The 22940-nt window shown below is 43.1% G+C and overlaps 1 protein-coding gene across 3 annotated transcripts in view; it reads right to left on the bottom strand.

The window, feature by feature from the left end:
• TMC5 (transmembrane channel like 5) overlaps positions 1–22940 on the bottom strand; it is a 91015-nt gene that overhangs the window by 55616 nt on the left and 12459 nt on the right. For 2 of the 3 annotated variants that reach the window (XM_063655219.1, XM_054454184.2), the window contains exons 2-4: positions 14869–15094; positions 5043–5908; positions 1591–1763 (exon numbers count right to left, since the gene is read on the bottom strand). In XM_063655219.1, the coding sequence (XP_063511289.1) occupies positions 1591–1763; positions 5043–5830 (961 nt within the window). In that variant the 5' untranslated portion in view covers positions 5831–5908; positions 14869–15094. The remainder of the gene's footprint in view (positions 1–1590; positions 1764–5042; positions 5909–14868; positions 15095–22940) is intronic. The other variant, XM_063655220.1, reaches the window with a different exon arrangement.

The raw sequence follows: 22940 nt of genomic DNA, 5'->3' as shown, positions 1-22940 counted from the left end.
TTCCATGTGTTAACAGTCAGTGTTTTCATTAGTGTAGGGCTATGCATCCTGTCCCCTCCTCTCTGCCTTCTTCCAAACCTGCCCCATCTACTCCTCAAGGCTCATCAATCCTCCATCTGCACCTCCATCTGCACCTCTCAGCACTTGGGTCTCTTGTTCTCTTCTTATTGGCTGAACGCTTCCTCCCTTTTCTGACCTCCACAGTCTCCAAATTCCTTTAACATTGCCTGGCTTTTTTTTTCTCTTGTGCCATCAAATGGCTTCCTGGAACATGTCTCTTTTTCCTCCTGGAAAGTTAGAACTGTTCAGAATTGGCCCAGGCTCAAGCCTGTAATCCCAGCACTTTGGAAGGCTGAGACTGGAGGATTGCTTGAAGCCAGGAGTTCAAGACCAGCCCAGGCAACATAGCAAGACACCATCTTTCTCAAGCATAAAAAAAGGGCCAGGTCATGGTGGCATGCAACTGCAGCCCCTGCTACTGGGGAAGCTGAGGTGGGAGGATTGCTTGAGCCTAGGAGATCGAGGCTGCAGTGAGCTATGATCAGCCTGGGTGACAGAGCAGGACACTGTCTTAAAAAAAAACTGTTTAGAATTTCCTTTGCCTCCTGGAGCTAAGCATCTTACCTATACACACAACAAATTATGAGGACAACATGATTTTTCAAATATTAATAGTTTGCTTGCTAACTTTCTTTAGTCTTTTTTTTTTTTTTTTTTTTAACAGAGTCTTGCTCTAGTGTCCAGGCTGGAGTACAGTGGTGCGATCTTGGCTCACCGCAACCTCCGCCTCCCGGGTTCAAGTGATTCTTCTGCCTCAGCCTCCCGAATAGCTGGCATTACAGGTGCCCTCCACTGCGCCTGGCTAATTTTTGTATTTTTAGTAGAGACGGGGTTTCATCATGTTGGCCAGGCTGGTCTCGAACTCCTGACCTCAGGTGATCTGCCCGCCTCCAAACTGCTGGGATTACAGGTGTGAGCCACCACACCCAGCCTTTTCTTTAGTCTTGATGTGGCACTTTTGTTGACCTATTTAGGCTTTAAATAACATGAGGGCAGAGCTACCTCTTAACTCCCTTTTCCACCAGTAGGTTCTGAACACATACGTGCTGATTGCCTGAATGCCTTTAGGATATGCTAAACTACAGGTGGCCACTGACAGCTAACAAAAAATGTGATTTTGTTTGCCCAGCTCACTGTTTTTACTTTTAAAAATTATTTTGGAACACGTCAACATCAGGTTTCACATAAAACCCCAAATACATGGCTTCTGAAAAGTATGAAGATCTTGCCACAATGAGCCCACATTGCCACATAACCACTGTGGACTGAGCTTCACCAGCTCCGGTAGGAACAGAGTGCACAGGTCCCCATTTCCCACAACCCTTACCTGGCATTTTTTTAATAACTGATGACAATTAACTTGGCTTCTCTAAACACTGAATTCTCAACTTTTGTATGTAAAAAAAGGGTCTCTGAGATTGGAAGGATACACCAATTCTCCTATTGCCAAGTCTCCTTAATCATTGCACCCCTAAATCCACTGATTTTATTTTCTTCCCAGGATATGATCCTGGCTTAACAAATGCTTACCATAGCCACTTCCAGGAGCACCTGGCAGAGAGTGGCCATATGAGTTTGCCATCTCCATGGATGCCATTTCAATGCCTTCAGGGTAATCTTCATTCTCTCCCCAAAGGTTGCCCAAGGGGCCATCACTCCTGTGACGAAATGAGGGCTGGATTGAAGATATTCTGCTGAGCACCCTAAAATCCAAAATGATGGATCACTCTCCAACCAAGAGTATAGTAAGGAGTGTCATCCATCCATCCATCCATCCATCCATCCATCCATCCATCCATGCATCCATCCATTCAATCATGTATTCATCCATTTATTTATCCATCCATCCATTTATCCATCCATACATTCATCCATCCATCTATCCATCCATGTATCCATCCATTCAATCATGTATTTATCCATCCATTTATCCATCCATCCATTCATCCATCCATTGATTCATCTGTTTATCCATCCATCCATGTACCCATCCATTCATTCATGTATTCATCCATCCATTTATCCATCCATCCACTTACCATCCATCCATCCAACCATACATACATTCATCCGTCCATCTATCCATCCATGTGTTCATCTATCCATCCATGTATCCATCCATTCATTAATGTATTCATCCATCCATCCATTCCATTCCACAAATGCAGACTAAATGCCAACCCTGAGTTAGGCATGGGCTAGGAGATGAGAATACAGAGAGGAAAACATGGGGTATCTGCCCTCAAGAAGCTCACAGTACAAGTTGGTACAGCTTCTTAGACACAGCTATGAACAATTATACTACAAGTAGAAACTGGTGAGTATCTGAAGACAGGCCCAAGGAGTTTGGAGGAAAGAGAATTCTTGCTGAGAGTTTTGGGAGAAATCTGCATGGAAAAGATACATTTGAGCGGGGATTGAGAGGACCCATTCATACGTAAGGGGAGGGCATTCCAAGGATGAAGAACAGCATAAAAAAAGGTGTGAGGCCAGAAAGTGCTGAATATATAAAGGAAATGCTATGAACATCAATTGATGAGTGATGATTCTCAATTTACTACATATACCACTTCCTAAGCCTTGTCCTGGAGAATTGAATCAGAAGTTCTGAAGGTTTGGCCGAGGCATCTGTATTATTTTTAAAGTTCCCCAGGTAACTGGGTAATGCTAAGGATCAGCCAAAGTCAAGAACCACTGACCTAGAGCATAAGGTCAAGGCACGGGGCAGACAGGAGACTTAAGAGGAGATCAGTCAGGCTGGTCTTTGGCTGGCATCTTACATTAACGCGACGAATCCTTATTCATAAACATTCTATAAGTGAAGTTGGGTGGCTTTTCTCCAAAGGTTATGGGGACCCATGGAAGATGAAAAGCAAAGGAGTGATAGGATCAAAGGTGGGCTTTGGAATGATGAATCAGGCAGTGGGTGATAAGACCAAGGAGGACATTTTCATCTGGTCCTGTTAACCCTACTATTTGTGTTCTAAAGACATCAGGACTGCTGCACACCCAAGTCCTATATCCTTGTTCCTAGAGATAAACACAAGCCACCAGTTTTTTTTTAATCAAATTCATAAATATTACTAGTAGAAACAGTAAATGCAAAATCAAACTCATATTGGTTACAACTTCACATGACAAACATTGTTACTGATTAAACCACAAACTGACTTTGAAAAATCACATCCTAGACTGGGCACAGTGGCTCATGCCTGTAATCCCAGCATTTTGAGAGGCCGAGGCAAGCGGATCATTTGAGGTCAGTAGCTCAAGACCAGCCTGGCCAACATGGTGAAACCCTGTCTCTACTAAAAATACAAAAACTAGCTGGGCATGGTGGTGCATGCCTGTAATCCCAGCTACTTGGGAGGCTGAGGCAGGAGAATCACTTGAACCTGAGAGATGGAGGTTGCAGTGAGCCAAGACTGAGCCACTGCACTCCAGCCTGGATGACAGAGTGAGACTCTGTCTCAAAAAAAAAAAAAAAAAAAAAAAAATTACATTTTGTTGGCAACATGAACATGAAAAAACTTAACCCAGGAAAAATTAGATTTGGTAGAACTAAGTCACCCAGACTAATGCTGTCGGTGTCCAGAACAGCATCTGGTAAAATTTGTCAAGGAACAAAAATTGACAGAAGATCAAAATCTTTTAGTCAAAATTTAGATCTACAGAATATAAACCTGGAAAAACTGGACTTGCTATTTAAAAATGGCCTCAGGCCAGGCGCAGTGGCTCATGCCTGTAATCCCAGCACTTTGGGAGGCTGAGGCAGGTGGATCACCTGAGATTGGGAGTTTGAGACCAGCCTGACCAACATGGAGAAACCCCATCTCTACTAAAAATACAAAATTAGCTGGGCATGGTGGTGCATGCCTGTAATCCCAGCTACTCAGGAGGCTGAGGTAGGAGAATCGCTTGAACCCGGGAGGCGGAGGCTGTGGTGAGCTATGATCATGCCATTGCACTCCAGCCTGGGCAACAAGAGCGAAACTCCATCTCAAAATATGAATGAATGAATGAATGAATGAATAAACAACAACAACAAAAAAAACGGCCTTAAAGGAATACTGAAAATGGTGAAAACTATAATTGATAAAATTAGATTAAAATAGTGCAGATAATCAGTGAATCAAATCTGCAGTAAAGTTTTGGTGAAAAGTCATCAATTCTGATAATCTCAGTAAAATACAAATAAAAGTGTAAAAATCAGAAGTGGTGCAAACATGGCCGGGCATGGTGGCTCATGCCTATAATCCCAGCAGTTGGGAGCCTTCTTCAAGACTAGCCTGGGCAACATGGCAAAACACCATCTCTATAAAAAAATAAAAAATTAGCCGGGCATAATAGGTGCACGCCTGTAGTCCCAGCTACTTGGGAGGCTGGGGTGGGAGGATTGATTGAGCCCAGAAAGTTGAGGCTGTGGTGAGCTATGATTGTGCCACTGCACTCCAACCTGGGTGACATAGCAAGACCGTGTCTCAAGAAAAAGAAAAAAAAAAAGACCAAAAAAAACCAAAGAAGTGGTGCAAACATCTCATATAAAAAACTAATTGACTTCATGGAGTTAGATCTCCAAAAGATTTTCTGGATAACAATTCATTACTGTTGATATAATTTTGATTAAAGTGTTTGGATTTATGAGTGTCAAGCCTTAACCTTGTTGGCAATGCAGCAGGGTCAAAACAGTGTGGATCTAGATGTCTTACAGGGATTGAATTAGGAAGAGGTGGGATAATGGGAAGGTGATCCAAGGAAAGAGATGGTGAAAGATTAAGTTCAAGTAAGGGCTTGAAGCCTCAAACTGAGAGTCCATGGCCCAGGTGAGGTCTACAGATAGGTATGCACGTTTCACCACAACTTCAGGTCATGGAAACCATCATATATATCCCTAATCTAAACCACACCAACCAAATTCCATTGACTTGATGATTCAGCACTCAGTATCCACTCCTAATGAAGGGATATATATCTGAACTTACCCCCTGGTCATCTTTGGGGTCTCAGAAGAGTCATAATCACGACCATTCTCAGCATCTGAATAATCAGGTTCTCTCCAAGTGCTTGGCAAGTTCTGACTGTCCTCAGCACCGGGATAGTCTGGCTCCCCAAAAAAGGGTGGAGAGTTAGGTTGAATGTCAGCGCCTGGATAATCAGGCTTTCCCAGAGAGTCTGCATATGGATTGATTCTAAAACTTGTATGTTCTAGATTCCTTCTGGATCCTGGATGGTTCAAATTGGCTCTGGGTCCAGGATGATCAGAGTTGCTCTGAGCTCCAGGGTAGTCCGGTTCTAAGGAGCCAAAATGATCTGGATGTGTTCTGGAGCCTGCATAGTTTCCACTGCTGCTGGAGCCTGCAAAATCAGGATTTCGTTGAGATCCAGGGTAGTCTGGCTGTCTGGATGATGCTCGGTGGTAGGGATGACTCTGAAATTCACTATAATCTGGCTCTGGTAGGGAGGTAGGATGGTCTGGGCTTGTTCTAGAGGCTGCAGAGTATGCATTGCTTCTGGTGCCAGAATAGTCTGGATTACTCAGAGATCTAGGATAATTTGGTTCTGCCAGAGACCCAGGATAGTCCGGACGTGTTCTGGAGGCTACAGAGTATGGATTATTCCTGGTGCCGGGGTAGTCTGGATTGTTCAGAGGACCTGGAACATCTGGATAACCCTGAGTTTTCAAATACCCCTGCTTACGGTTCTGAGACCCTGAATAGTCAGGGTAATCTGGGTCTTCCTCAGACCCGTTATTCCTGTAGTAGGCAGACATGTTGGTATGGACTCTTCAGCCTGGAGTGGTAAACTGTCCCAGCATTTGCAATTAATCAGGGATCTTTTTTTTTTTCACCTGAAAAACAAGAAGAAAAGAAAAAGTCAGATTTTTTTTTCCCTTTCTTCCCTGCAGAGATTGCTGGTTATCTTCCAGTATCTGTCCTCCTTTCCTTCGTAGTCGGGTACACAACTGCCTAGAATAAAGACTATGTTTCTAGATTCTCTTGCACCAAGGTATGAACATGAGGATGGTCAATGGGATGAGAGCAGCAGTGATACACACAACTTCCCGGCTGTGCTGTTAGAGGAAAGAGGTTATTCCTCCCTTTCTCCATCTTGCTTCCTGTGGGCCGGAATGCGGAGATGACGGTGCACCATCTTGGGTCATGCACACAAAGCCAAGAACTGCATTTGGAATAAATGCGCAACAGAGGAAAGGATGCTGGGTTGCTGGTGACTTCACAGAGCACAGCCATTGTATCAGCTCAGACTATTATGTGAGAGAGAAATAAAATTATCTTGTTTAAACCACTGTTTTTATGGTCTTTAACACATGCAACTAAGCTTACATCTTGAACAATATATTCCCTTGGTTATGGGGGAGGGGACCAGTGAACCAAAGGATTGAAAGAAACAAGGACTTTTTGCGCTTTTTGATTACACTTGAGGTTCTAGGGTTCAAAGCATAAATTAATCTAAGTGCATAAAAGAAGAATGGTTAATGGAAACTAGAGGACTGGGGTAAGTAGACAATTGCTATGACCCCTTCCTGTTTGAAAATAAGATGTTATGAGCTCCATAAGCTCTGATCCATAGACCACAGCATACTTTTGTCAAATTTAGCCCAAAGCTACCTCCTAACGTATTTTAAGTTTGGCCTAAAGATTTCTCTGTACATAATGAACTGTGACCTAACTAGAGGTGTCAACAGACTATAACCTACTCTTGTACCAATCACTGAATTTTGGCCAATCACAGGCAACCAATTGTTCAAACTGTGTTCAAATAAGGCAAATGCTGAGCTGTAACCAATCCATTGTTCCTGAACCTCACTTCCATTTTTTCTATGTCATTTTCCTTTTCTTGTCCATAAATCTTCTTTGACCCAGCATGTGGCAGCATCTAAGTCCCTCGGAACCTATTCTGGCTGGGGAGGCTGTCCCATTAGCAAATCATTCTTTGTTTGATTAAACTCTGTTACTTCTAGTTTGTCTAAAGTTTTTCTTTTAACACTTTGAAATAAGAGGTGAAGCAGTTTTAATTTTCTTTTCTTTTCGTTTTTCTTTTTTTGAGATGGAGTCTCACTCTGTAGCCTAAGCTGGAGTGTAGTGGTGCAATCTTGGCCCACTGCAACCTCCGCCTCCTAGGTTCAAGCAATTCTACTGCCTCAGCCTCCTGAGTAGCTGGGATTACAGGCGTGCACCATTATGTCCAGCTAATTTTTGTATTTTTAGTAGAGACAGGGTTTCACTATGTTGGTCAGGCTGGTCTCAAACTCCTGACCTCAGGTGATCCACCCGTCTTGGCCTCCCAAAATGCTTGGATTATAGGCATGAGTCACCACACTTGGTTGAGTTTTTCTTTCTTTCTTTCTTTCTTTCTCTCCTTTCTTTCTTCTTTTTTTTTTTTTGACAGGGTCTCACTCTGTCACCCAGGCTGTAGTACAATGGTACAATCATAGCTCACTGCAGCCTCGATCTCTTGGGACTCAAGCGATCCTCCCACCTCAGTCTCCTGAGTAGCTAGGACCACAAGCACACATCACTATGCCCAGCTAATTTTTTCATTTTCTGTAGAGATGGGGTCTCCCTATGTTGTTGCCCAGGCTGATCTCGAACTCCTGAGCTCAAGTGATCCTCCTGCCTCAGCCTCCCAAAGTGCTGGGATTACAGGCGTAAGCCACTGCACCTGGGCCTCCAGTTTCCATTTCTAAGTGTGCTGGATATCTGTTGTTTTTACTTGCCTACTACCCACACTTCCCCTTCTGTTAGCATCAATGTCCTGACTTTCCTCTGAGCATCATTCCCTCCCTCGCTCTTGGTCCAGGTGATTCAGGAAGGGCTGACTGCACTCCTGACAGGCTGGTCAGGATGGTCACATGACTCAGGTGTCCACCATCCCCCTCGCCACAGAGTTTGGCTCAAGAATGGGCATGTAAACCTAGTCAGTCCTCCAGGACGAGGACAAGGCTTACTGGTAAAGAGTTGCTCTTATTTCACTGGGGTGGCTAAGGGGATAGAATATATACATAAACCTGGAGTTTCTGATGTCATGTCAGAGGGAACAGAGAAAAAGAGTAATTAGTAGGGGAGAAAATTTAAAGAAAGAATCAATAGGATTTGTTGGCTGATCCAACAGGGAAAGGGTGAGAAGGAAAATAAAAGACAAGCGTATCTCTACAGTTTCAAGCCAGTATGATGAGATGAACGGCAATATTTTTGAAATAAGGAGGTAGAACATTTTTAAAGCTCAGCCAACTTTTACAAGTTTCTCTCTATGTAAATGACAAGGGTTAGACTTGAGTAATCAGAGTTACGATAATATTAACTTTCTGCCAACACCTACAGTCTCAGAATGTCCATGTGCCAACCCACATACATATTTCTCAGCATAGTTGACATCTGTGTTTCATTATTGTGTCCCTGCACGGCATCCATTTCTCGCTTTTGTGGTTAACACTTTTCCCTGGGTAACACCTCTCCCACACAGTCAGTCCCTGTGGGCCAGGTGTGGAATATGACCCGTCAGAATTATTTTCTTCCTGAAGACAGTGATTCTGTCAGAGCATACAACCCAGTTAAAGCCAGTGAGATTCAATTCTGGGAGTTTTATCAGAACCGTAGGGAAGAGAGAAGCTCTGTCTTCTGCCGGCCTTGGAGCTAGGAAATTTTATTTTATTATATTTTTTGAGACAGGGTCTCACTCTGCCATCCAGGCTAGCGTGCAGTGGCATGCTCACAGCTCAATGCAACCTCGACCTCCCAAGCTTAGGTGAGCCTCCTCCCTCAGCCTTCTGAGTAGCCGGGACTACAGGTGTGCACCACTATGCCTGGTTAATTTTTGTATTTTTATAGAGACAGGGTTTCTCTATGTTGCCCAGGCTGGTTTCAAACTCCTGGGCTCAAGCGATCTGATCTCGGCCTCCCAAAGTGCTAGGATTACAGGTGTTAGCCACTGCACCCAGCCAGAGTTAGGAAATTTTAAACCTGAAGCTGCCAGTGGTCACCAGTAGAGAAGGGCCTAAGAGTGATGCCAACAGGGAGGAGAACAGAACCAAGAGATAAACAGAAAGAGGAGCCAGATGTGGATGACATTGTCAGATGTTGATGACATCGTTTAAACACCTGAATCCAGCCAAACCTGAAGGCAACTGGATACTTGAGTCATTACATTCTCTTTTTTACTAAGGTTGGTTTGAGTTGGGTGTCTGTCATTTGCAAATGAAAAAAAAGAATTCTGACAAATATGCCAGTTTTGCAAATAAGAACACCTATACAAACTGTCTGTAGTGCTAAGAAGACTAAATACTGTGCTTTATTGCAAATTACTTTTCCTAACAAGAAAACTTATCCCATTTGTTTACTTGTATTCTAAGGCTAGAAAGTTATATTTATGCTCCAGAAATTTCCACAGCCTAACAAAGCCCAAAGCTATTACATCTAACTAGCTAAACGATACCTAGTAAATTCAAGAAATTGAAAACAGATACAGCTGTATTGGCCCAAAATAAATAAGTATTTCTACCAAAAGATAAGAAAAATGTTCACGGAAACTGTTTAACTGTTTTTCTTTTTCTTTTTTCTTTCTTTCTTTTTTTTTTTTTTTCTTTTTGAGACGAAGTTTTGCTCTTTCACCCAGGCTGGAGTTAAGTGACGCCATCTTGGCTCACTGCAACTTCCGCACCCCCCTCCCCGGGTTCGAGCAATTCTTCTGCCTCAGCCTCCCGAGTAGCTAGGATTACAGGTGCCCACCACCATGCCCTGCTAATTTTTGCATTTTTAGTAGAGATGGGGTTTCATCATGTTGGCCAGGCTGGTCTCGAACTCCTGACCTCAGGTGAAACACCTACCTCGGCCTCCCAAAGTGCTAGGATTACAGATGTGAGCCACCGTGTCTGGCCAGAAACTTTTTCATAAGAGCCAAAAGTTGAAAATAACCTGAATGTCATTCAACAGTGGAATAAGTAAATGAATTGTGGCATATTCATTCCATGAAATACTACAGAGAGGCAACAAAGACTGAACTTCTGCTGCATGCAGCGTCATGGATGAATGTCACAAATGCAAGGATGAGAAAAAAGAGTTGGACACAACAGAGTTCATACTGTATAATGTTTTTACAAAGTTCAAAAGCAGGCAAAGTAATACATGGTGACAGAAGTCAAAATAGTGGCTACCTAGAGTAAGGAAAGAGGTGAGTGATGACTAGGAATTGCATGAGGGATCTCTGGGGTATTGGCTGATGATCTTGAGCAATGGTTAAAGGGAGGCATGTATGTGTGTGTGTGTAAAAATCCATCAGGTTGCACACTTAAGAGTTGTGCACATCTCTGTAAATACATACTCCTAATTTTTTTTTTTTTTTTTTTTTTTTGAGACAGAGTCTCGCTCTGCACCCAGGCTGGAGTGCAGTGGCACAATCTTGGCTCAATGCAACCTCCGCCTCCCGGGTTCACGCCATTCTTCTGCCTCAGCCTCCCGAGTAGCTGGAACTACAGGCGCCTGCCACCATGCCTGGATAATTTTTTTTTTTTTTTTTTGGATTTTTAGTAGAGACGGGGTTTCACCGTGTTAGCCAGGATGGTCTCAATCTCCTGACCTCATGATCCACGGGCCTTGGCCTTCCAAAGTGCTGGGATTACAGGTGTGAGCCACCACGCCTGGCCTATACTCCTAAATTTTAAAAAGAAAATGAGAAATCAGAAGCTGTAACATAAAACCTTCCAATTCTCCCAGGAATCATTATACCAGTTGAAAAAAGCGGTAGGGTTTTCACTCACAAATATTTCCAATTTTCTTATGCGTAAATCAAAGAAAATAGGAACTAATGAAAACAAAACCCACGTGAAGACAGGTCTTCTAAGTGAATATATGTTACCTGAATGGAATCATCTGTCTATGTGATGCTATGAAATGAAAGTGGTTGGGAACCCAGCCCTTGGTGTCAGATAGAACTGGGCTTACTTTCCGTTTGCTGGCTGTGTAGACTTGGGCAAGTCACTTAACCCTTCTGAGTCTGTTTCCTCAACCATACAATACTGACAATAATATCTCATATGATTGTTGTAAGGAATGAACAAGATAAGGCACAGAAGGTGGCCAACATCAAGGAAGCAGTCACTGAATGGAAGCTATTATGTGATATTATATTTATTTATGTACAATGTAAACCCTGGCAACTTCCAAAAGAGACAGGAGTGAGTACACAGTAAAAGTCACACACTCAACCAGGACATGATTAAAGAAATAGGAAATGGGCCAGGCATGACGGCTCACATCTGTAATTCCAGCACTTTGGGAGACCAAGGCAGGAGGATTCCTTGAGGCCAGGAGTTTGAGACCAGCCTGGGCAACATAGCAAGACCCCCATCTGTCTCTCTCTCTCTCTATGTATATATATACATATAATTTGATATATATATATAAAATTTGATATATATATAATTTGATATATATATATAAATTAGCTGGGCATGGTAGTACATGCCTGTAATCCCAGCTACTCAAGAGGCTACTAGGTGGGAGGATCGCTTGAGCCCAGAAGGTTGAGGTTGCAGTGAGCTATGACTGCACCATTGTACTCCAGCCAGGGCAACAGAGTGAGACCCTGTCTCAAAAAAAAAAGAAAGAAAGAAATAGGAAATGTCTTATAATCAGGTAGAGGAAGTAGCAATCCTGCAAAATTCCCAGGCCGACACAGTGACTGTAACTGAGAACTAAATTTTGCCCTGAGCTTCTTATTAGCCAAGACTAAAAGGGAATCATGACAAGTTATCTAATACTCACTATTTGTGGGAATAAAAAGGAAGTATACCAGTTTTTCAAGAGGACTACATTTCCTCCCAAGATCAATTTCTGAAAATAATTTATCATGAGAACTCTTTCAAAGGGATCGAATAACAATGTAATGAAAGCCAGGACTTAGGGTCACCAGCAAACAAAGCACTCAGAAGCTCTAACTCCAAGAGGGGCTGCAGGAGTGGAGTTGGGGAGAGACTCTGGAGTCCCCTCCAGGTCACTGTGATGCAGGAAGACAATCGCATATGGCTATCTCTGGCCACTGGGCTGTGAGCATAAGTGACTGTGTCACTTCCAAGAGAAAGCATTCAAAAGCCAAAATGAGACCCTCTAGCTCCCCTTCCACTGCCATGGGAACCAGTGATATTCCCAAAGGGGACCCAGTCACCAGCCTGGGTTCCTGCATGACTGCATGGATCACAGCCCACCTGCACCTACCCACAGTAGCTTTTCATCATCAAGAAACAAACTTTTATGTTTTAAGACATTTAGATTTTGAGATAGTTTATTTTGATGCAGCAGAGCTTAGACGAGCCTGACTGATACAAATCATTTTGGTTTTGTTTTGAATCTTTGACAAATTTACATATATGTATGTATGTATATAACTTCATATTGTATGTGTATATGTGTATTATATGTGTATATTATATGTATATACACACAAAGATATGCATACAATTTATATATTTATTCATATCTACATATATAATAGATCTACACATATACATTATATATATACACATTCATATAACACACACACAAAAACACACATAGATTAGATAGAAAGATAGATAGATGGGTAGACAGATGATAGATAGATAGAAAGATGGATGTTATATGTGATCAGCCAACAATTAGCTTCAAGTCTGTTGGACAGTTCTCTGTTCCATTGCCATTTGACAAGAGCTTGTGTATTGCACATCTGTTTCACAGTTGGGAACAAATGCTGTAACCACTACCACCTGTACTGCAACAAATACCTAAACAAACAAAGAGCTAAACCCACAGAAAAGGATTGGGAAAGAGAGAGGAGGAAATGGCCATAAGGAAATAGTCTCTCACATTGATGTCACATGAAGTGGGAGTGGCCTTCTGAGAACCTTACCCTTAGCTTCCTGTTAACTATTAGAGGAGTAAATGAGATATCTCGCAGGTTCAAAGGAATGATACTGTTTCCTGTTGCCTTGGAAAAAGCGCAAAGAGGGTACTATCCTACTTTCTTTCTTCCTAGTTTTTGTTTCTCTAGCACCTCCTCAATAAGGGCTATTGAACCATCTATTTCAAGTCCTCCTTTCCATATCCCATTTAGGGTTTCTCACTTCACCATTTGAATGGTTTTCAATCACATGCCCAAGCAATGACATGTCTTCTAAGTCTGTTAATTGAGGACTCCTTATTTGATGTTGCAAGGCTTCCTGGTTTGAATGGATCATCAAACTATCTTGTGTTTGTCATTCAGCTAATTCAGAAATCTTCAAGGGATCAATTACATCCCAGAATACAGATGAGGTCACATTCAAGCTATTTACTGGCTTTCTGCTGCCTCCCACTTCTCCCCGCCTCAAGCTAACATAAGGCCAGGCCAGCCACCCACAAGTTCTGTTCTGCACCATCAAAATGATCTCACAAAACCCAGACACTCAGCCAGAATCGCTAAGGATTGTCAGGCCAAACTTTGTGTATAATGACAAAAAAACTGGGAGAAATTCAAAAATTCAGCAACAGAGGATGGGCTGAATCAGTCACAGGACATCTGCACAGTGGAATACCATGGAACCATCACAAAGAATGCTTTAGATCTACAGGTGCCAGCAGAAGATGGCCAGCTGTGATTCTTGTCTTTAATCTCCTTTTCCCATCTCCTGCCCTGGGCCTGGTTAGAACATGTGATCATGCAGCCTGTGAATTGTCCAAAGGTTAATTTTTCTAATTGAGGCCATTTATTACCTCAAAGACAGGAAGGAGAAACCAGGGCCTTATGAAACAGCAAATTGACCAGCACCAAGAGCAGGAAGTTGCCCTGAGAGAGGCAAAACAAGGCCACAAAGTCCAATTTCAGCCGTACGTTTTGTCTTCTTGTTCTTCTTCTTTTTTTTTTTTTCTTTTTTTTTCTGAGATGGAGGGTCCCTCCTCTTGCCCAGGCTGGAGTGCAATGGCGCGATCTCGGCTCACTGCAACCTCCACCTCCTGGGTTCAAGCGAGTCTCCTGCCTCAGCCTCCCAAGTAGCTGGAATTACAGGCACACGCCACCACACCCAGCTAATTTTTTGTATTTTTAGTAGAGACGGGGTTTCAGTGTGTTGGCCAGGCTGCTCTCTAAGTCCTGACCTCAGGCGATCCACCCACCTCGGCCTTCCAAAGTGCTGGGATTACAGGTGTGAGCCACCGCGCCCGGCCCCCATGTTTTGTCTTCTAACGGGGTGAACTTTGTCACGAAAACCCATGATTAACCTCTTAACATAAATGAAATCAATGTTCTATATGCTAGTGATGATTCTGTAAATAATATAAGATCCCTACATACTTAAGACCCACAGTTAAAATTATGAAAATGATTCTATAGAAGTTTTTAACTAGTTCCAATGAACCATCATTTATTTGACTTAAAACAGACCAACTCATTTTTTAAAAATTGTTTTTGTTGTGGCATGTGCCTGTAATCTCAGCTACTCGGGAGGCTGAGGCAGGAGAATTGCTTGAACCAGGGAGTTGGAGGTTGCAGTGAGCCGAGACCGCGCCACTGCACTCCAGCTTGGTGACAGAGTGAGACTCAGTCTCAAAAAAAAAAAAATTGTTTTTATTGCAGAGAGTGGAGAGAAGGAAAGAAATTAGTCCCACTAAAATTCTGTTTTGCCATCTAAGGATATTAAAGGCAACGGCAGCTATCACAATTGACTATCACCATTATCTCATAAAACATTTTATGGACTGGACTTAAAAAAAAGAGAGGGAGACCCCATCTCAAAAGGAAGGGTAGTTCATTTAACTGAATAAATTCAGCTGTATGAAAACTTACTTTTTTACCCTTATTGTTCTTGCTTTGTCCCAAGTAGATGCAAACGTTGCGCAAACCAACTTGATCTTAAGATGTTGTTGAGAACACTGGAGTCACGTGTCCATGGGTCTTTCAGGCTGGCTTTTGATGGGAGCTGGGCTGTGGGTGATTTACGGAGGGATAATCTGTGATGCCGGTCTGAAGTCTGAATATTCCAAGTTGCTGACTGCAGGCAGAGCCTCATGTCCTGAAAATCAGAAGACAGAGGACTTAAACTTCCATAAAAGATGGGCTCATACTGTACAACCCAATCCTGTGCATTTGGAAGCAGAAAACACTGGCTCAAATGGCTTCCTGTTTTCTCTTCTCTTAAAAACTTGAAACATGAGACTACAGTGAAGCATAGAGAAGAAAAGGTCAAATATTAACTCATACTACTCTTTTTCACATGAATTCCAGACTTGCATTTGTTTTCTTAAGGAAATAAAACATTTCTGGTGAAGCTCTCTAATACCTCTTCCTAATCCAATTTTCCACAGTGTCCTCTTCCCTGTCTGGAAGGTACCACTATCATAAATGTGGTGTGTGACTTTCCAGGGCACGCTGTTCATACCATGACCACTGTTATGAGTTGAGTTGCATCCCTTCAAAAAGGTATGTTCAAGTCCCAGTCCACAGTACTTCAGAATGTGACCTGATTTGTAAGTAGGATCTCGGTGGAGGTAATCAAGTTAAAATAAGTTCACTGGGGTGGGACCTAATGCAACATGACTGGTGTCCTTATAAAAAGGGGAAATTTGGGCCAGGCACAGTGGTTCCCGCCATAATCCCAGTACTTTGGGAGGCCGAGGCAGGTGGATCACCTGAGGTCAGGAGTTCAAGACCGGCTAATTCTAAAAATTCTTGAAAGGCAATGAAAAAGAATTTAAAAAGAAGAAATCGCTCATTCCCAGGCATCTCATTTCAACCAAAGTTTCACATTAGCAGTTCTGGAAGCTCCCATTCTTTTTGCAGGCAGCTGATCTTGGACAGACAACTCCAACACAAGGATGATGGCCCCCACACATGGACGAGTGGTTGCCAGAGCACCAGGTCATGGGACGCTCACACACAGGCACATTTCAGCAGAGACGTTGATTTCGTTTGCTTGCCTGCTCATCATTGCTCTTTCTGGGTTTGCATATGAGTGTAATGATTACTTTGGCTGTCAGCCTCGATACCATGACAAATAAATGCCAGGAACTCCTTTATCTGCAGTGTGTAATGTTTAGGACCAGGAAATAAAAGGTAATGTCAATAGTCTCTAAATAGCAAGTGAGAGCAATAGCTTCCATCACTCAATTAACAAAGCCTTCCCGTAAATAAACATTTGTTAGTGTTGAGATCTGTGTTGGCTTTTCAGAGTGTCAGGCACATTCACAGCCATACACTTAGACTCCTTAGAGCCTAAGAAAATGAAGTCTATGCTTAGAAAATAAGGTCTATGCTTTCAAGACAGCAAGATCAAAACCTATGAATAGGAAAATAAAAATAGAGGTTGGGCATGGTGGCTTATGCCTGTAATCCCAGCATTTTGGGAGGCTGAGATGGGCAGATCACTTGAGGCCAGGAATTGGAGACCAGCCTGGCTAACATGGCGAAAACCCATCTCTACTAAAAATAAGAAAATAAGCCAGTCGTGGTGGCTCGCACCTGTAATCCCAACTACTTGGGAAGCTGAGGCATGGGAATTTCTTGAACCTGGAAGGCGGAGGTTGCAGTAAGCGAGATCATGCCACTGCACTCTAGCCTGGGCAACAGAGAGAGACTCTGTCTCAAGAAAACAAAACAAAACAAAACAAAACAAAGGAAAATATAAATACAGCAAAATAGTCACAACCTCTTGTTCTTTTTGTTTGTTTTCCCTTCTGTAAGGAATTTACTAAGTTTTCAAGATATTTATTCAATTCTCAAGGAAAGGTAATATAAAGAGAATATAAGATTTTTAGCTTGTTAAATGAGTGAGAAAGAGTCAGAAGCTACAAAATGAAAAATGAATTTTAATCACTTGAAAGTCATCACCTAAACATGGCAAAAAATCCTTCAAGGAAATGGTCTAAGGTATAGTGTTTACTACTGAAGTAACAAATGCCTCTTATAACACTGAATTAACATGAGTTCTAATGTATTTTTTAAATGAGAATTGGGGCTGAGCGAGGTGACTCAAGCTTGTAATCGCAGTACTTTCAGAGTCTGAGCAGCGCAATCATTTGAGGCTGGGAGTTTGAGGCTGCAGTGAGCTATGATCATGCCACTGTACTCCAGCCTGGGCAACAGAGCAAGATGCTGTCTCAAAAAAAAAAAAAAAATTTGGGAAATTTGGGAAGAAAGAGTTGGCAAATGTCACCAATTAATCTTCACAAGTCACCAATTAATCTTCACAAATAAAATTTGTTTTTAAAAAAGCTAAAATGAGAAGATTCTTTTATTTTACATGGATGTTCGAAGCTTATCAAATCTCTTTCTGCTAGCTAAGATTCCTCCTCTTTTACCATGATCCTTTCTTGGAAGGAAGTTCATGGGCTAAACCCCTCCTAGCAGTTTTACCCTAACTATAACTCTAAGCCCACTTGATTAACGCTACTTTGTAACAAGACTTTCTTTCTCCTAAGACAGTCCCCAAGGTGGGTGAAGCTCACAGGCCTTAGATGTAAAGCTGGTGGATGCAATTGAATCGCAGTACAATGTTTGCATTCAGGGGCTGATGTTCTGTTTGAAGTACGCAGTGTGCAGCTGGCTTTCATTCTATTTTAGAAAGAGAGTTGCAGAAACTATAGATCTAGAGCAGTGGTTCTCAAGTGGGGGCGATTTTGCCTCTGAGAGCACATTTGGCAATGTGTGGAGACTTTTTTTTTGTCACAACTGTAGCAGGGGGTGTGACATTGGCATCTAGTAGGTAGTTGCTAAACATCCTAAAATGTGCAAGACTGGCCTCCCCACAATAGAAAATTATTTGGCCCCAAATGCCAAGAGTGCCAAGGTTGACAAACCTTGATCTAGGGCAATGCTGTCCAATAGAACTTTCTATGCTGATGGAATGCTTCTCTACATGCATGTCCAATATGGCAGCCACTAGCCACATGTAGCTATGGAACACTTCAAATATGGCTGGCTCGGGAACTAGATTGAGAAACTAAATTGTTTGTTTATTTTTCTTATTTCAGAGACAGGGTCTCATTTTGTCACTCAGGCTGGTGTGCAGTGGCACGATGATAGCTCACTGCAGCCTCGAACTCCTGGACTCAAGTGGTTCCTGCGTCTCAGCCTCTTGAGTAGCTGGGATTATAGGTGTGAGCCACTGTGCCCAGCTATTAAATTTAATTTTAATTAACTTTAATTCATCATGTTGCCCAGGCTGGTCTTGAACTCTTGGCCTCAAGTGATCTGCTGGCCTTGGCCTCCCAAAGTGCTGGGATTACAGGTGTGAGCCATTGTGCCCAGCTGGAACTCCAACATTTAAAACATTATTGATGAGGGTGCATCTGACAACATCAAGCTTGGGTGCCCATGAGAGTCACTTGGGAGCCTGATGGAGATGGGGGCAAGTGGATCCTCAGGTGACCAACTTGTCCGAGTGTGCCCAGGACTTCCCCAGTTTTAGCACTAGAAGTTCTGTGCTAAAACCCCGTCAGTCCCAGGAAGACCGCCCCAGCCCAGGTCCCATTCCCAGAAGTTTTCATTCACTAAATCTCAAGTGGGACCTGGGAATTTAGCTTTTTATCGGGTTTCCCAAGTGATTCCTTTATGTGCCAAAGTTTAAGAATCACTGCAGATCAGCCAGCGAGGAGCAGGGAGAGAGGAGGGAAGAAAAAAGTTGATTTGTTACCATCACAGAGAAGGTGAGCATTTAAAAAAGAAAAGAGAAGCAATAAAAAATGTTTTAAGATGATTAAATTGCTTTTTAAAGCAAAACAAAACAAAAAGTGGGCTTGTGGGTTACTTGTGGTTCAGCAAATTGGCCCTTTATTGCTTGGCTGGATGGCTGCATCCCACCCCAGAAGAAGGAGGACCCCCGTCTCTGGGACAGATGGAGACAAGTCAAGGTGCACATCCTGGCTCTTGCACCCACTGAGATCTGCCAGGAGTGGGCTCCTCTGCTATCGGACAAGAAACGATGCTGCTTACTGGAGACCTGTAGGCTGTAGAAACCTGTCCTCTTTCCTTCCCCACTGTCAGTGTGCTCAGAATCCTGCCAGGAACAGTGAAAAATGATAAAGTTTAATGCTCCCTTTGGCTAGGGATCCTCCCTATTCTCTACCACCGGGCCTGGGAAAGGTGGCAGGAGGCAATGAAGCTGGGGTGACTTTTATGCACACCCTGCATGTATGGGTCTGCATCAAGTCTCCCTCTTTTAGAGGAAAAAGAACCTCCTTCTGGATCCACCGTGGGGGTCAGAAGCATAGCTCTTTATAAGACTAATTTGGATTCTTATAATAGTCCTATAATGCTTAGTTAAACAAGTATTATATAACACGACCCAAGTATTATCGCTTGGATTTGCAGAGAGCAAAACACAAAATAGAAACCAATGATAACAAAACAACTTATATATCTGTGCCAGGCACTGTTATAAGAACTGGACATGCATTAACCCATTTAAATCTTACCATAGCCTTAGAAATAGGTGCTATTGGCTGGGTGCGGTGGCTCACGCCTGTAATCCCAGCAATTTGGGAGGCCAAGGCGGGCGGATCACCTGAGGTCAGGAGTTCGAGATCAGCCTGGCCAACATGGTGAAACCCCTGTCATCACTAAAAGTACAAAAATGAGCTGAGCGTGGTGGTGCATGCCTGTAATCTCAGCTACTTCGGAGGCTGAGGTGGGAGAATCGCTTGAACCTGGGAGGCAGAGGTTGCAGTGAGCTGAGATCACGCCACTGCACTCCAGCCTGGATGACAGAGTGAGACTCTATCTCAATAAATAAATAAATAAATAAACAAATAAATAAATTGCTTGAGGAAAAGCTAAAGCAAGACGAAGAAGGTATTTGAGAGAAAGGGAGAAATGATATTCAAGAGACAATGGAAAGAAATCCCAGGATAACAGCTGTGCCCCAGCTCTAGAAAGCAGTCAGTCCAAATTACACCACCCAACAAAGAGAATGAGTAAGAACTGGGGTGATCTCAGAGATACAGTAAAGCTGTGTATATTTGCTCTGTCAACAACAAAAAAACAAAGACAAATAGAAATTCCAAAACAAGCAATCCTCTAAAAGCTGTAAAGAAAGTCAGAACCAGATATGAATAAACTAAACTCTGGCCTGTCTGTGAGCAGTCAAGGGTGCACCGGAAAAAAAAAAAAAAGCAAACTCAACTCACCTGGACCAATGGCTCAGATTAAGTGACATAAAGTGACATAGAATTAGATGTCCCTTTCTAGGAACTCAACTTCTCTAACCACATAACCACAGCTTTGAAGCCAGGTAGTTTTCATCTTTTATAGTCTACCTGTGATATTGTAATTTGTGATAAGAAATGTATCTTTGGTCTTTATTCCAGGTTTCCGGCACAGGCTCCTAAAACGTTGGAATTTCCTAGGTAATGAGAGCGTCTTTTGTTCAAATATTTGGTCTTTGGTTCCGGTTCCTAAAACAGAGCTCCTAATCCCTTGGAAATTCCTGAGTGATGGGAATGTCTTTTGTTCCAATGAGGCAGCTTTCAACAGGGGCTCCTGGATGGAGGCTGCTCACCAGAAAGACCAAGCTAGGGTTAGAAGCTTGCAACTTTCAGCCTTGCCCCTCATCCTCCAGGAATGAGAGAAGGACTGGAGATTGATTTAATAATCAATGGAGCCTCCATAAAAACCCTCAGTGAAGAGGTTGGAGATCTTCCAGGTTGAACACATCCACATTCTTAGAGAGTGACACACCCAAATTCATTGGGACAGAAGCTCCTGAACTTGGGACTCTTCTGGAACTTACCTCTTCACCTGGCTGTTCACCTGTATCCTTTATCATATTCTTTTTTTTTAAGACAGAGTTTCACTCTTGTCACCCAGGCTGAAGGGCAACGGCGCCATCTCGGCTCACTGCAACCTCTGCCTCCCAGGTTGAAGTGGTTCTCCTGCCTCAGCCTCCCTAGTAGCTGGGATTACAGGGGTCTGCCACCATGCTCGTCTAATTTTTGTATTTTTTGTAGATGGGTTTCCGCCATCTTGGCCAGGCTGGTCTCGAATTCCTGACCTCTGGTGATCCACCCGCCTTGGCCTCCCAAAGGGCTGGGATTACAGGCATGAGCCACCACCCCCAGCCTATCATATTCTTTATAATACACAGGTAAACCTAAGTAAAGGTTTCCCTGAGTTGTGTGAGCCATTCTAGAAAATAATTGAACCTGTGGAAGAGTTCAGCTGGTCAGAAGTTCCCAAGGCCAGGACTTGAAATTGATATCTAAAGTTGGGAGGCAGTCTTGTGGGGCTGAGCCCTCAACCTGTGGATTCTGACACTAACTCCAGTCAGATTATGTTAGAATTCAATAAAACTGTGGTGGCAGATGTGGTGGCTAACACTTGTAATCCCAGCACTTTGGGAGGCTGAGGTGGGCAGACCTCCTGAGGTCAGGAGTTTGAGACAAGCCTGGCCAACATGGCAAAACCCTGTCTCTACTAGAAATAAAAAACAATTAGCCAGGTGTGGTGGCACATGCCTGTAGTTCCAGCTACTCGGGAGGCTGAGGCAGGAGAATTGCTTCAACCTGGGAGGTGGAGATTGCAGTGAGCCAAGATGGCACCACTGCACTCCAGCCTGGGTAACAGAGAAAGATTCTGTCTCAAAATAATAATAATAATAATAATAATAAAATTGTGGGGCACCCAGCTGGTGTTGGAGACTTGGTCAGTGTGGACCCCTCAACCCCTGCCAATATCTGATCACAGAAGTGTTCTTTGTTGAAAGTACAGTGGGAAAAAACTTTTTTTCCTAGTATTCAACCTACAATGCAAGAAACATATAATTGTAGTTTATAAGACACAAAACGCAAGCTTATAAACCACAATATGTAAAAAATAATTTTTAGAAGTGGGGAAATGCAGGTGGTAGAACTTTATTAGAGGAAAATGTTGAGGTGCTAAATTCCTTCTCTTATGAAGTGGAGAGTCAGCGACACTGTCCAAGTTTAAGGAACTGTAAGTACATCATCATTGGCAGTGGTTCTCAACTGAGAGTGTTTTTGCCCTCAAGAGACACTGAGCAAAGTCTGGCAAACTTTTGGTTGTCACAACTGCAGTGAGTGTGCTACTGGTATCTAGTGGGTGGAGGCCAGGGATGCTGTTAAACATCCTCTAATGCAGAAGACAGCCCCCACAGCCAAGAATGATCTGGTCCAATGTGTCAGTCATACAAAAGTTGAGATATGCTGATTTATCGCTATGAAGGAAACAACAAAATATAAATAATGAAACAAAATTGGGAGAGAACAGAATGGGAGAAGGAAGAGAAAGGAAAAGGGGTAAGTGCAGTGGTGCAACCACAGTTCACTGGACCCTCTAACTGCTGGGCTCCATCGATCCTCCCGCCTCAGCCTCGTGAGTAGCTGGCAACACAGGCACATGCCACCACGACTGGCTGAATTTTTATTTTTTAATTAATTAATTAACGTCCAGACTGAGTCTCGCTCTGTGGCCCAGGCTGGAGTGCAATGGTGCAATCTCAGCTCACTGCAACCTCTGCCTCCCAGGTTCAAGCAATTCTCCTGCCTCAGCCTCCCAAGCAGCTGCGATTACAGGCACCCGCCACTACGCCCAGCTAATTTTTTTGTAGTTTTATTAGAGACGGGGTTTCACCATGTTGGCCAGGCCTGACCTCGTGATCCACCCACCTCGGCCCCCCAAAGTGCTGGGATGACAGGGGTGAGCCACTGGGCCTGGCCTATTTTTTAATTTTTTTTGTAGAGACAGAGTTGCACCCAGGCTGATTTCTAATGTCTGGGCTCAAGTGGTCCTCCCACCTTGGCCTCCCGAAGAGCTTGGACTACAACAGACGTGAGCCACCATACCCAGCTGCTTACAATTTTTTGAAAATAAAAAATGTGATTTCCAAATAAAAAAGATAAATTAAG

Source organism: Pongo pygmaeus, chromosome 18 (genome assembly GCF_028885625.2).
Source record: "Pongo pygmaeus isolate AG05252 chromosome 18, NHGRI_mPonPyg2-v2.0_pri, whole genome shotgun sequence".
In the NCBI taxonomy this organism is placed as follows: Eukaryota; Metazoa; Chordata; class Mammalia; order Primates; family Hominidae; genus Pongo; species Pongo pygmaeus.
This window is presented reverse-complemented; position numbering and strand designations above follow the sequence as displayed.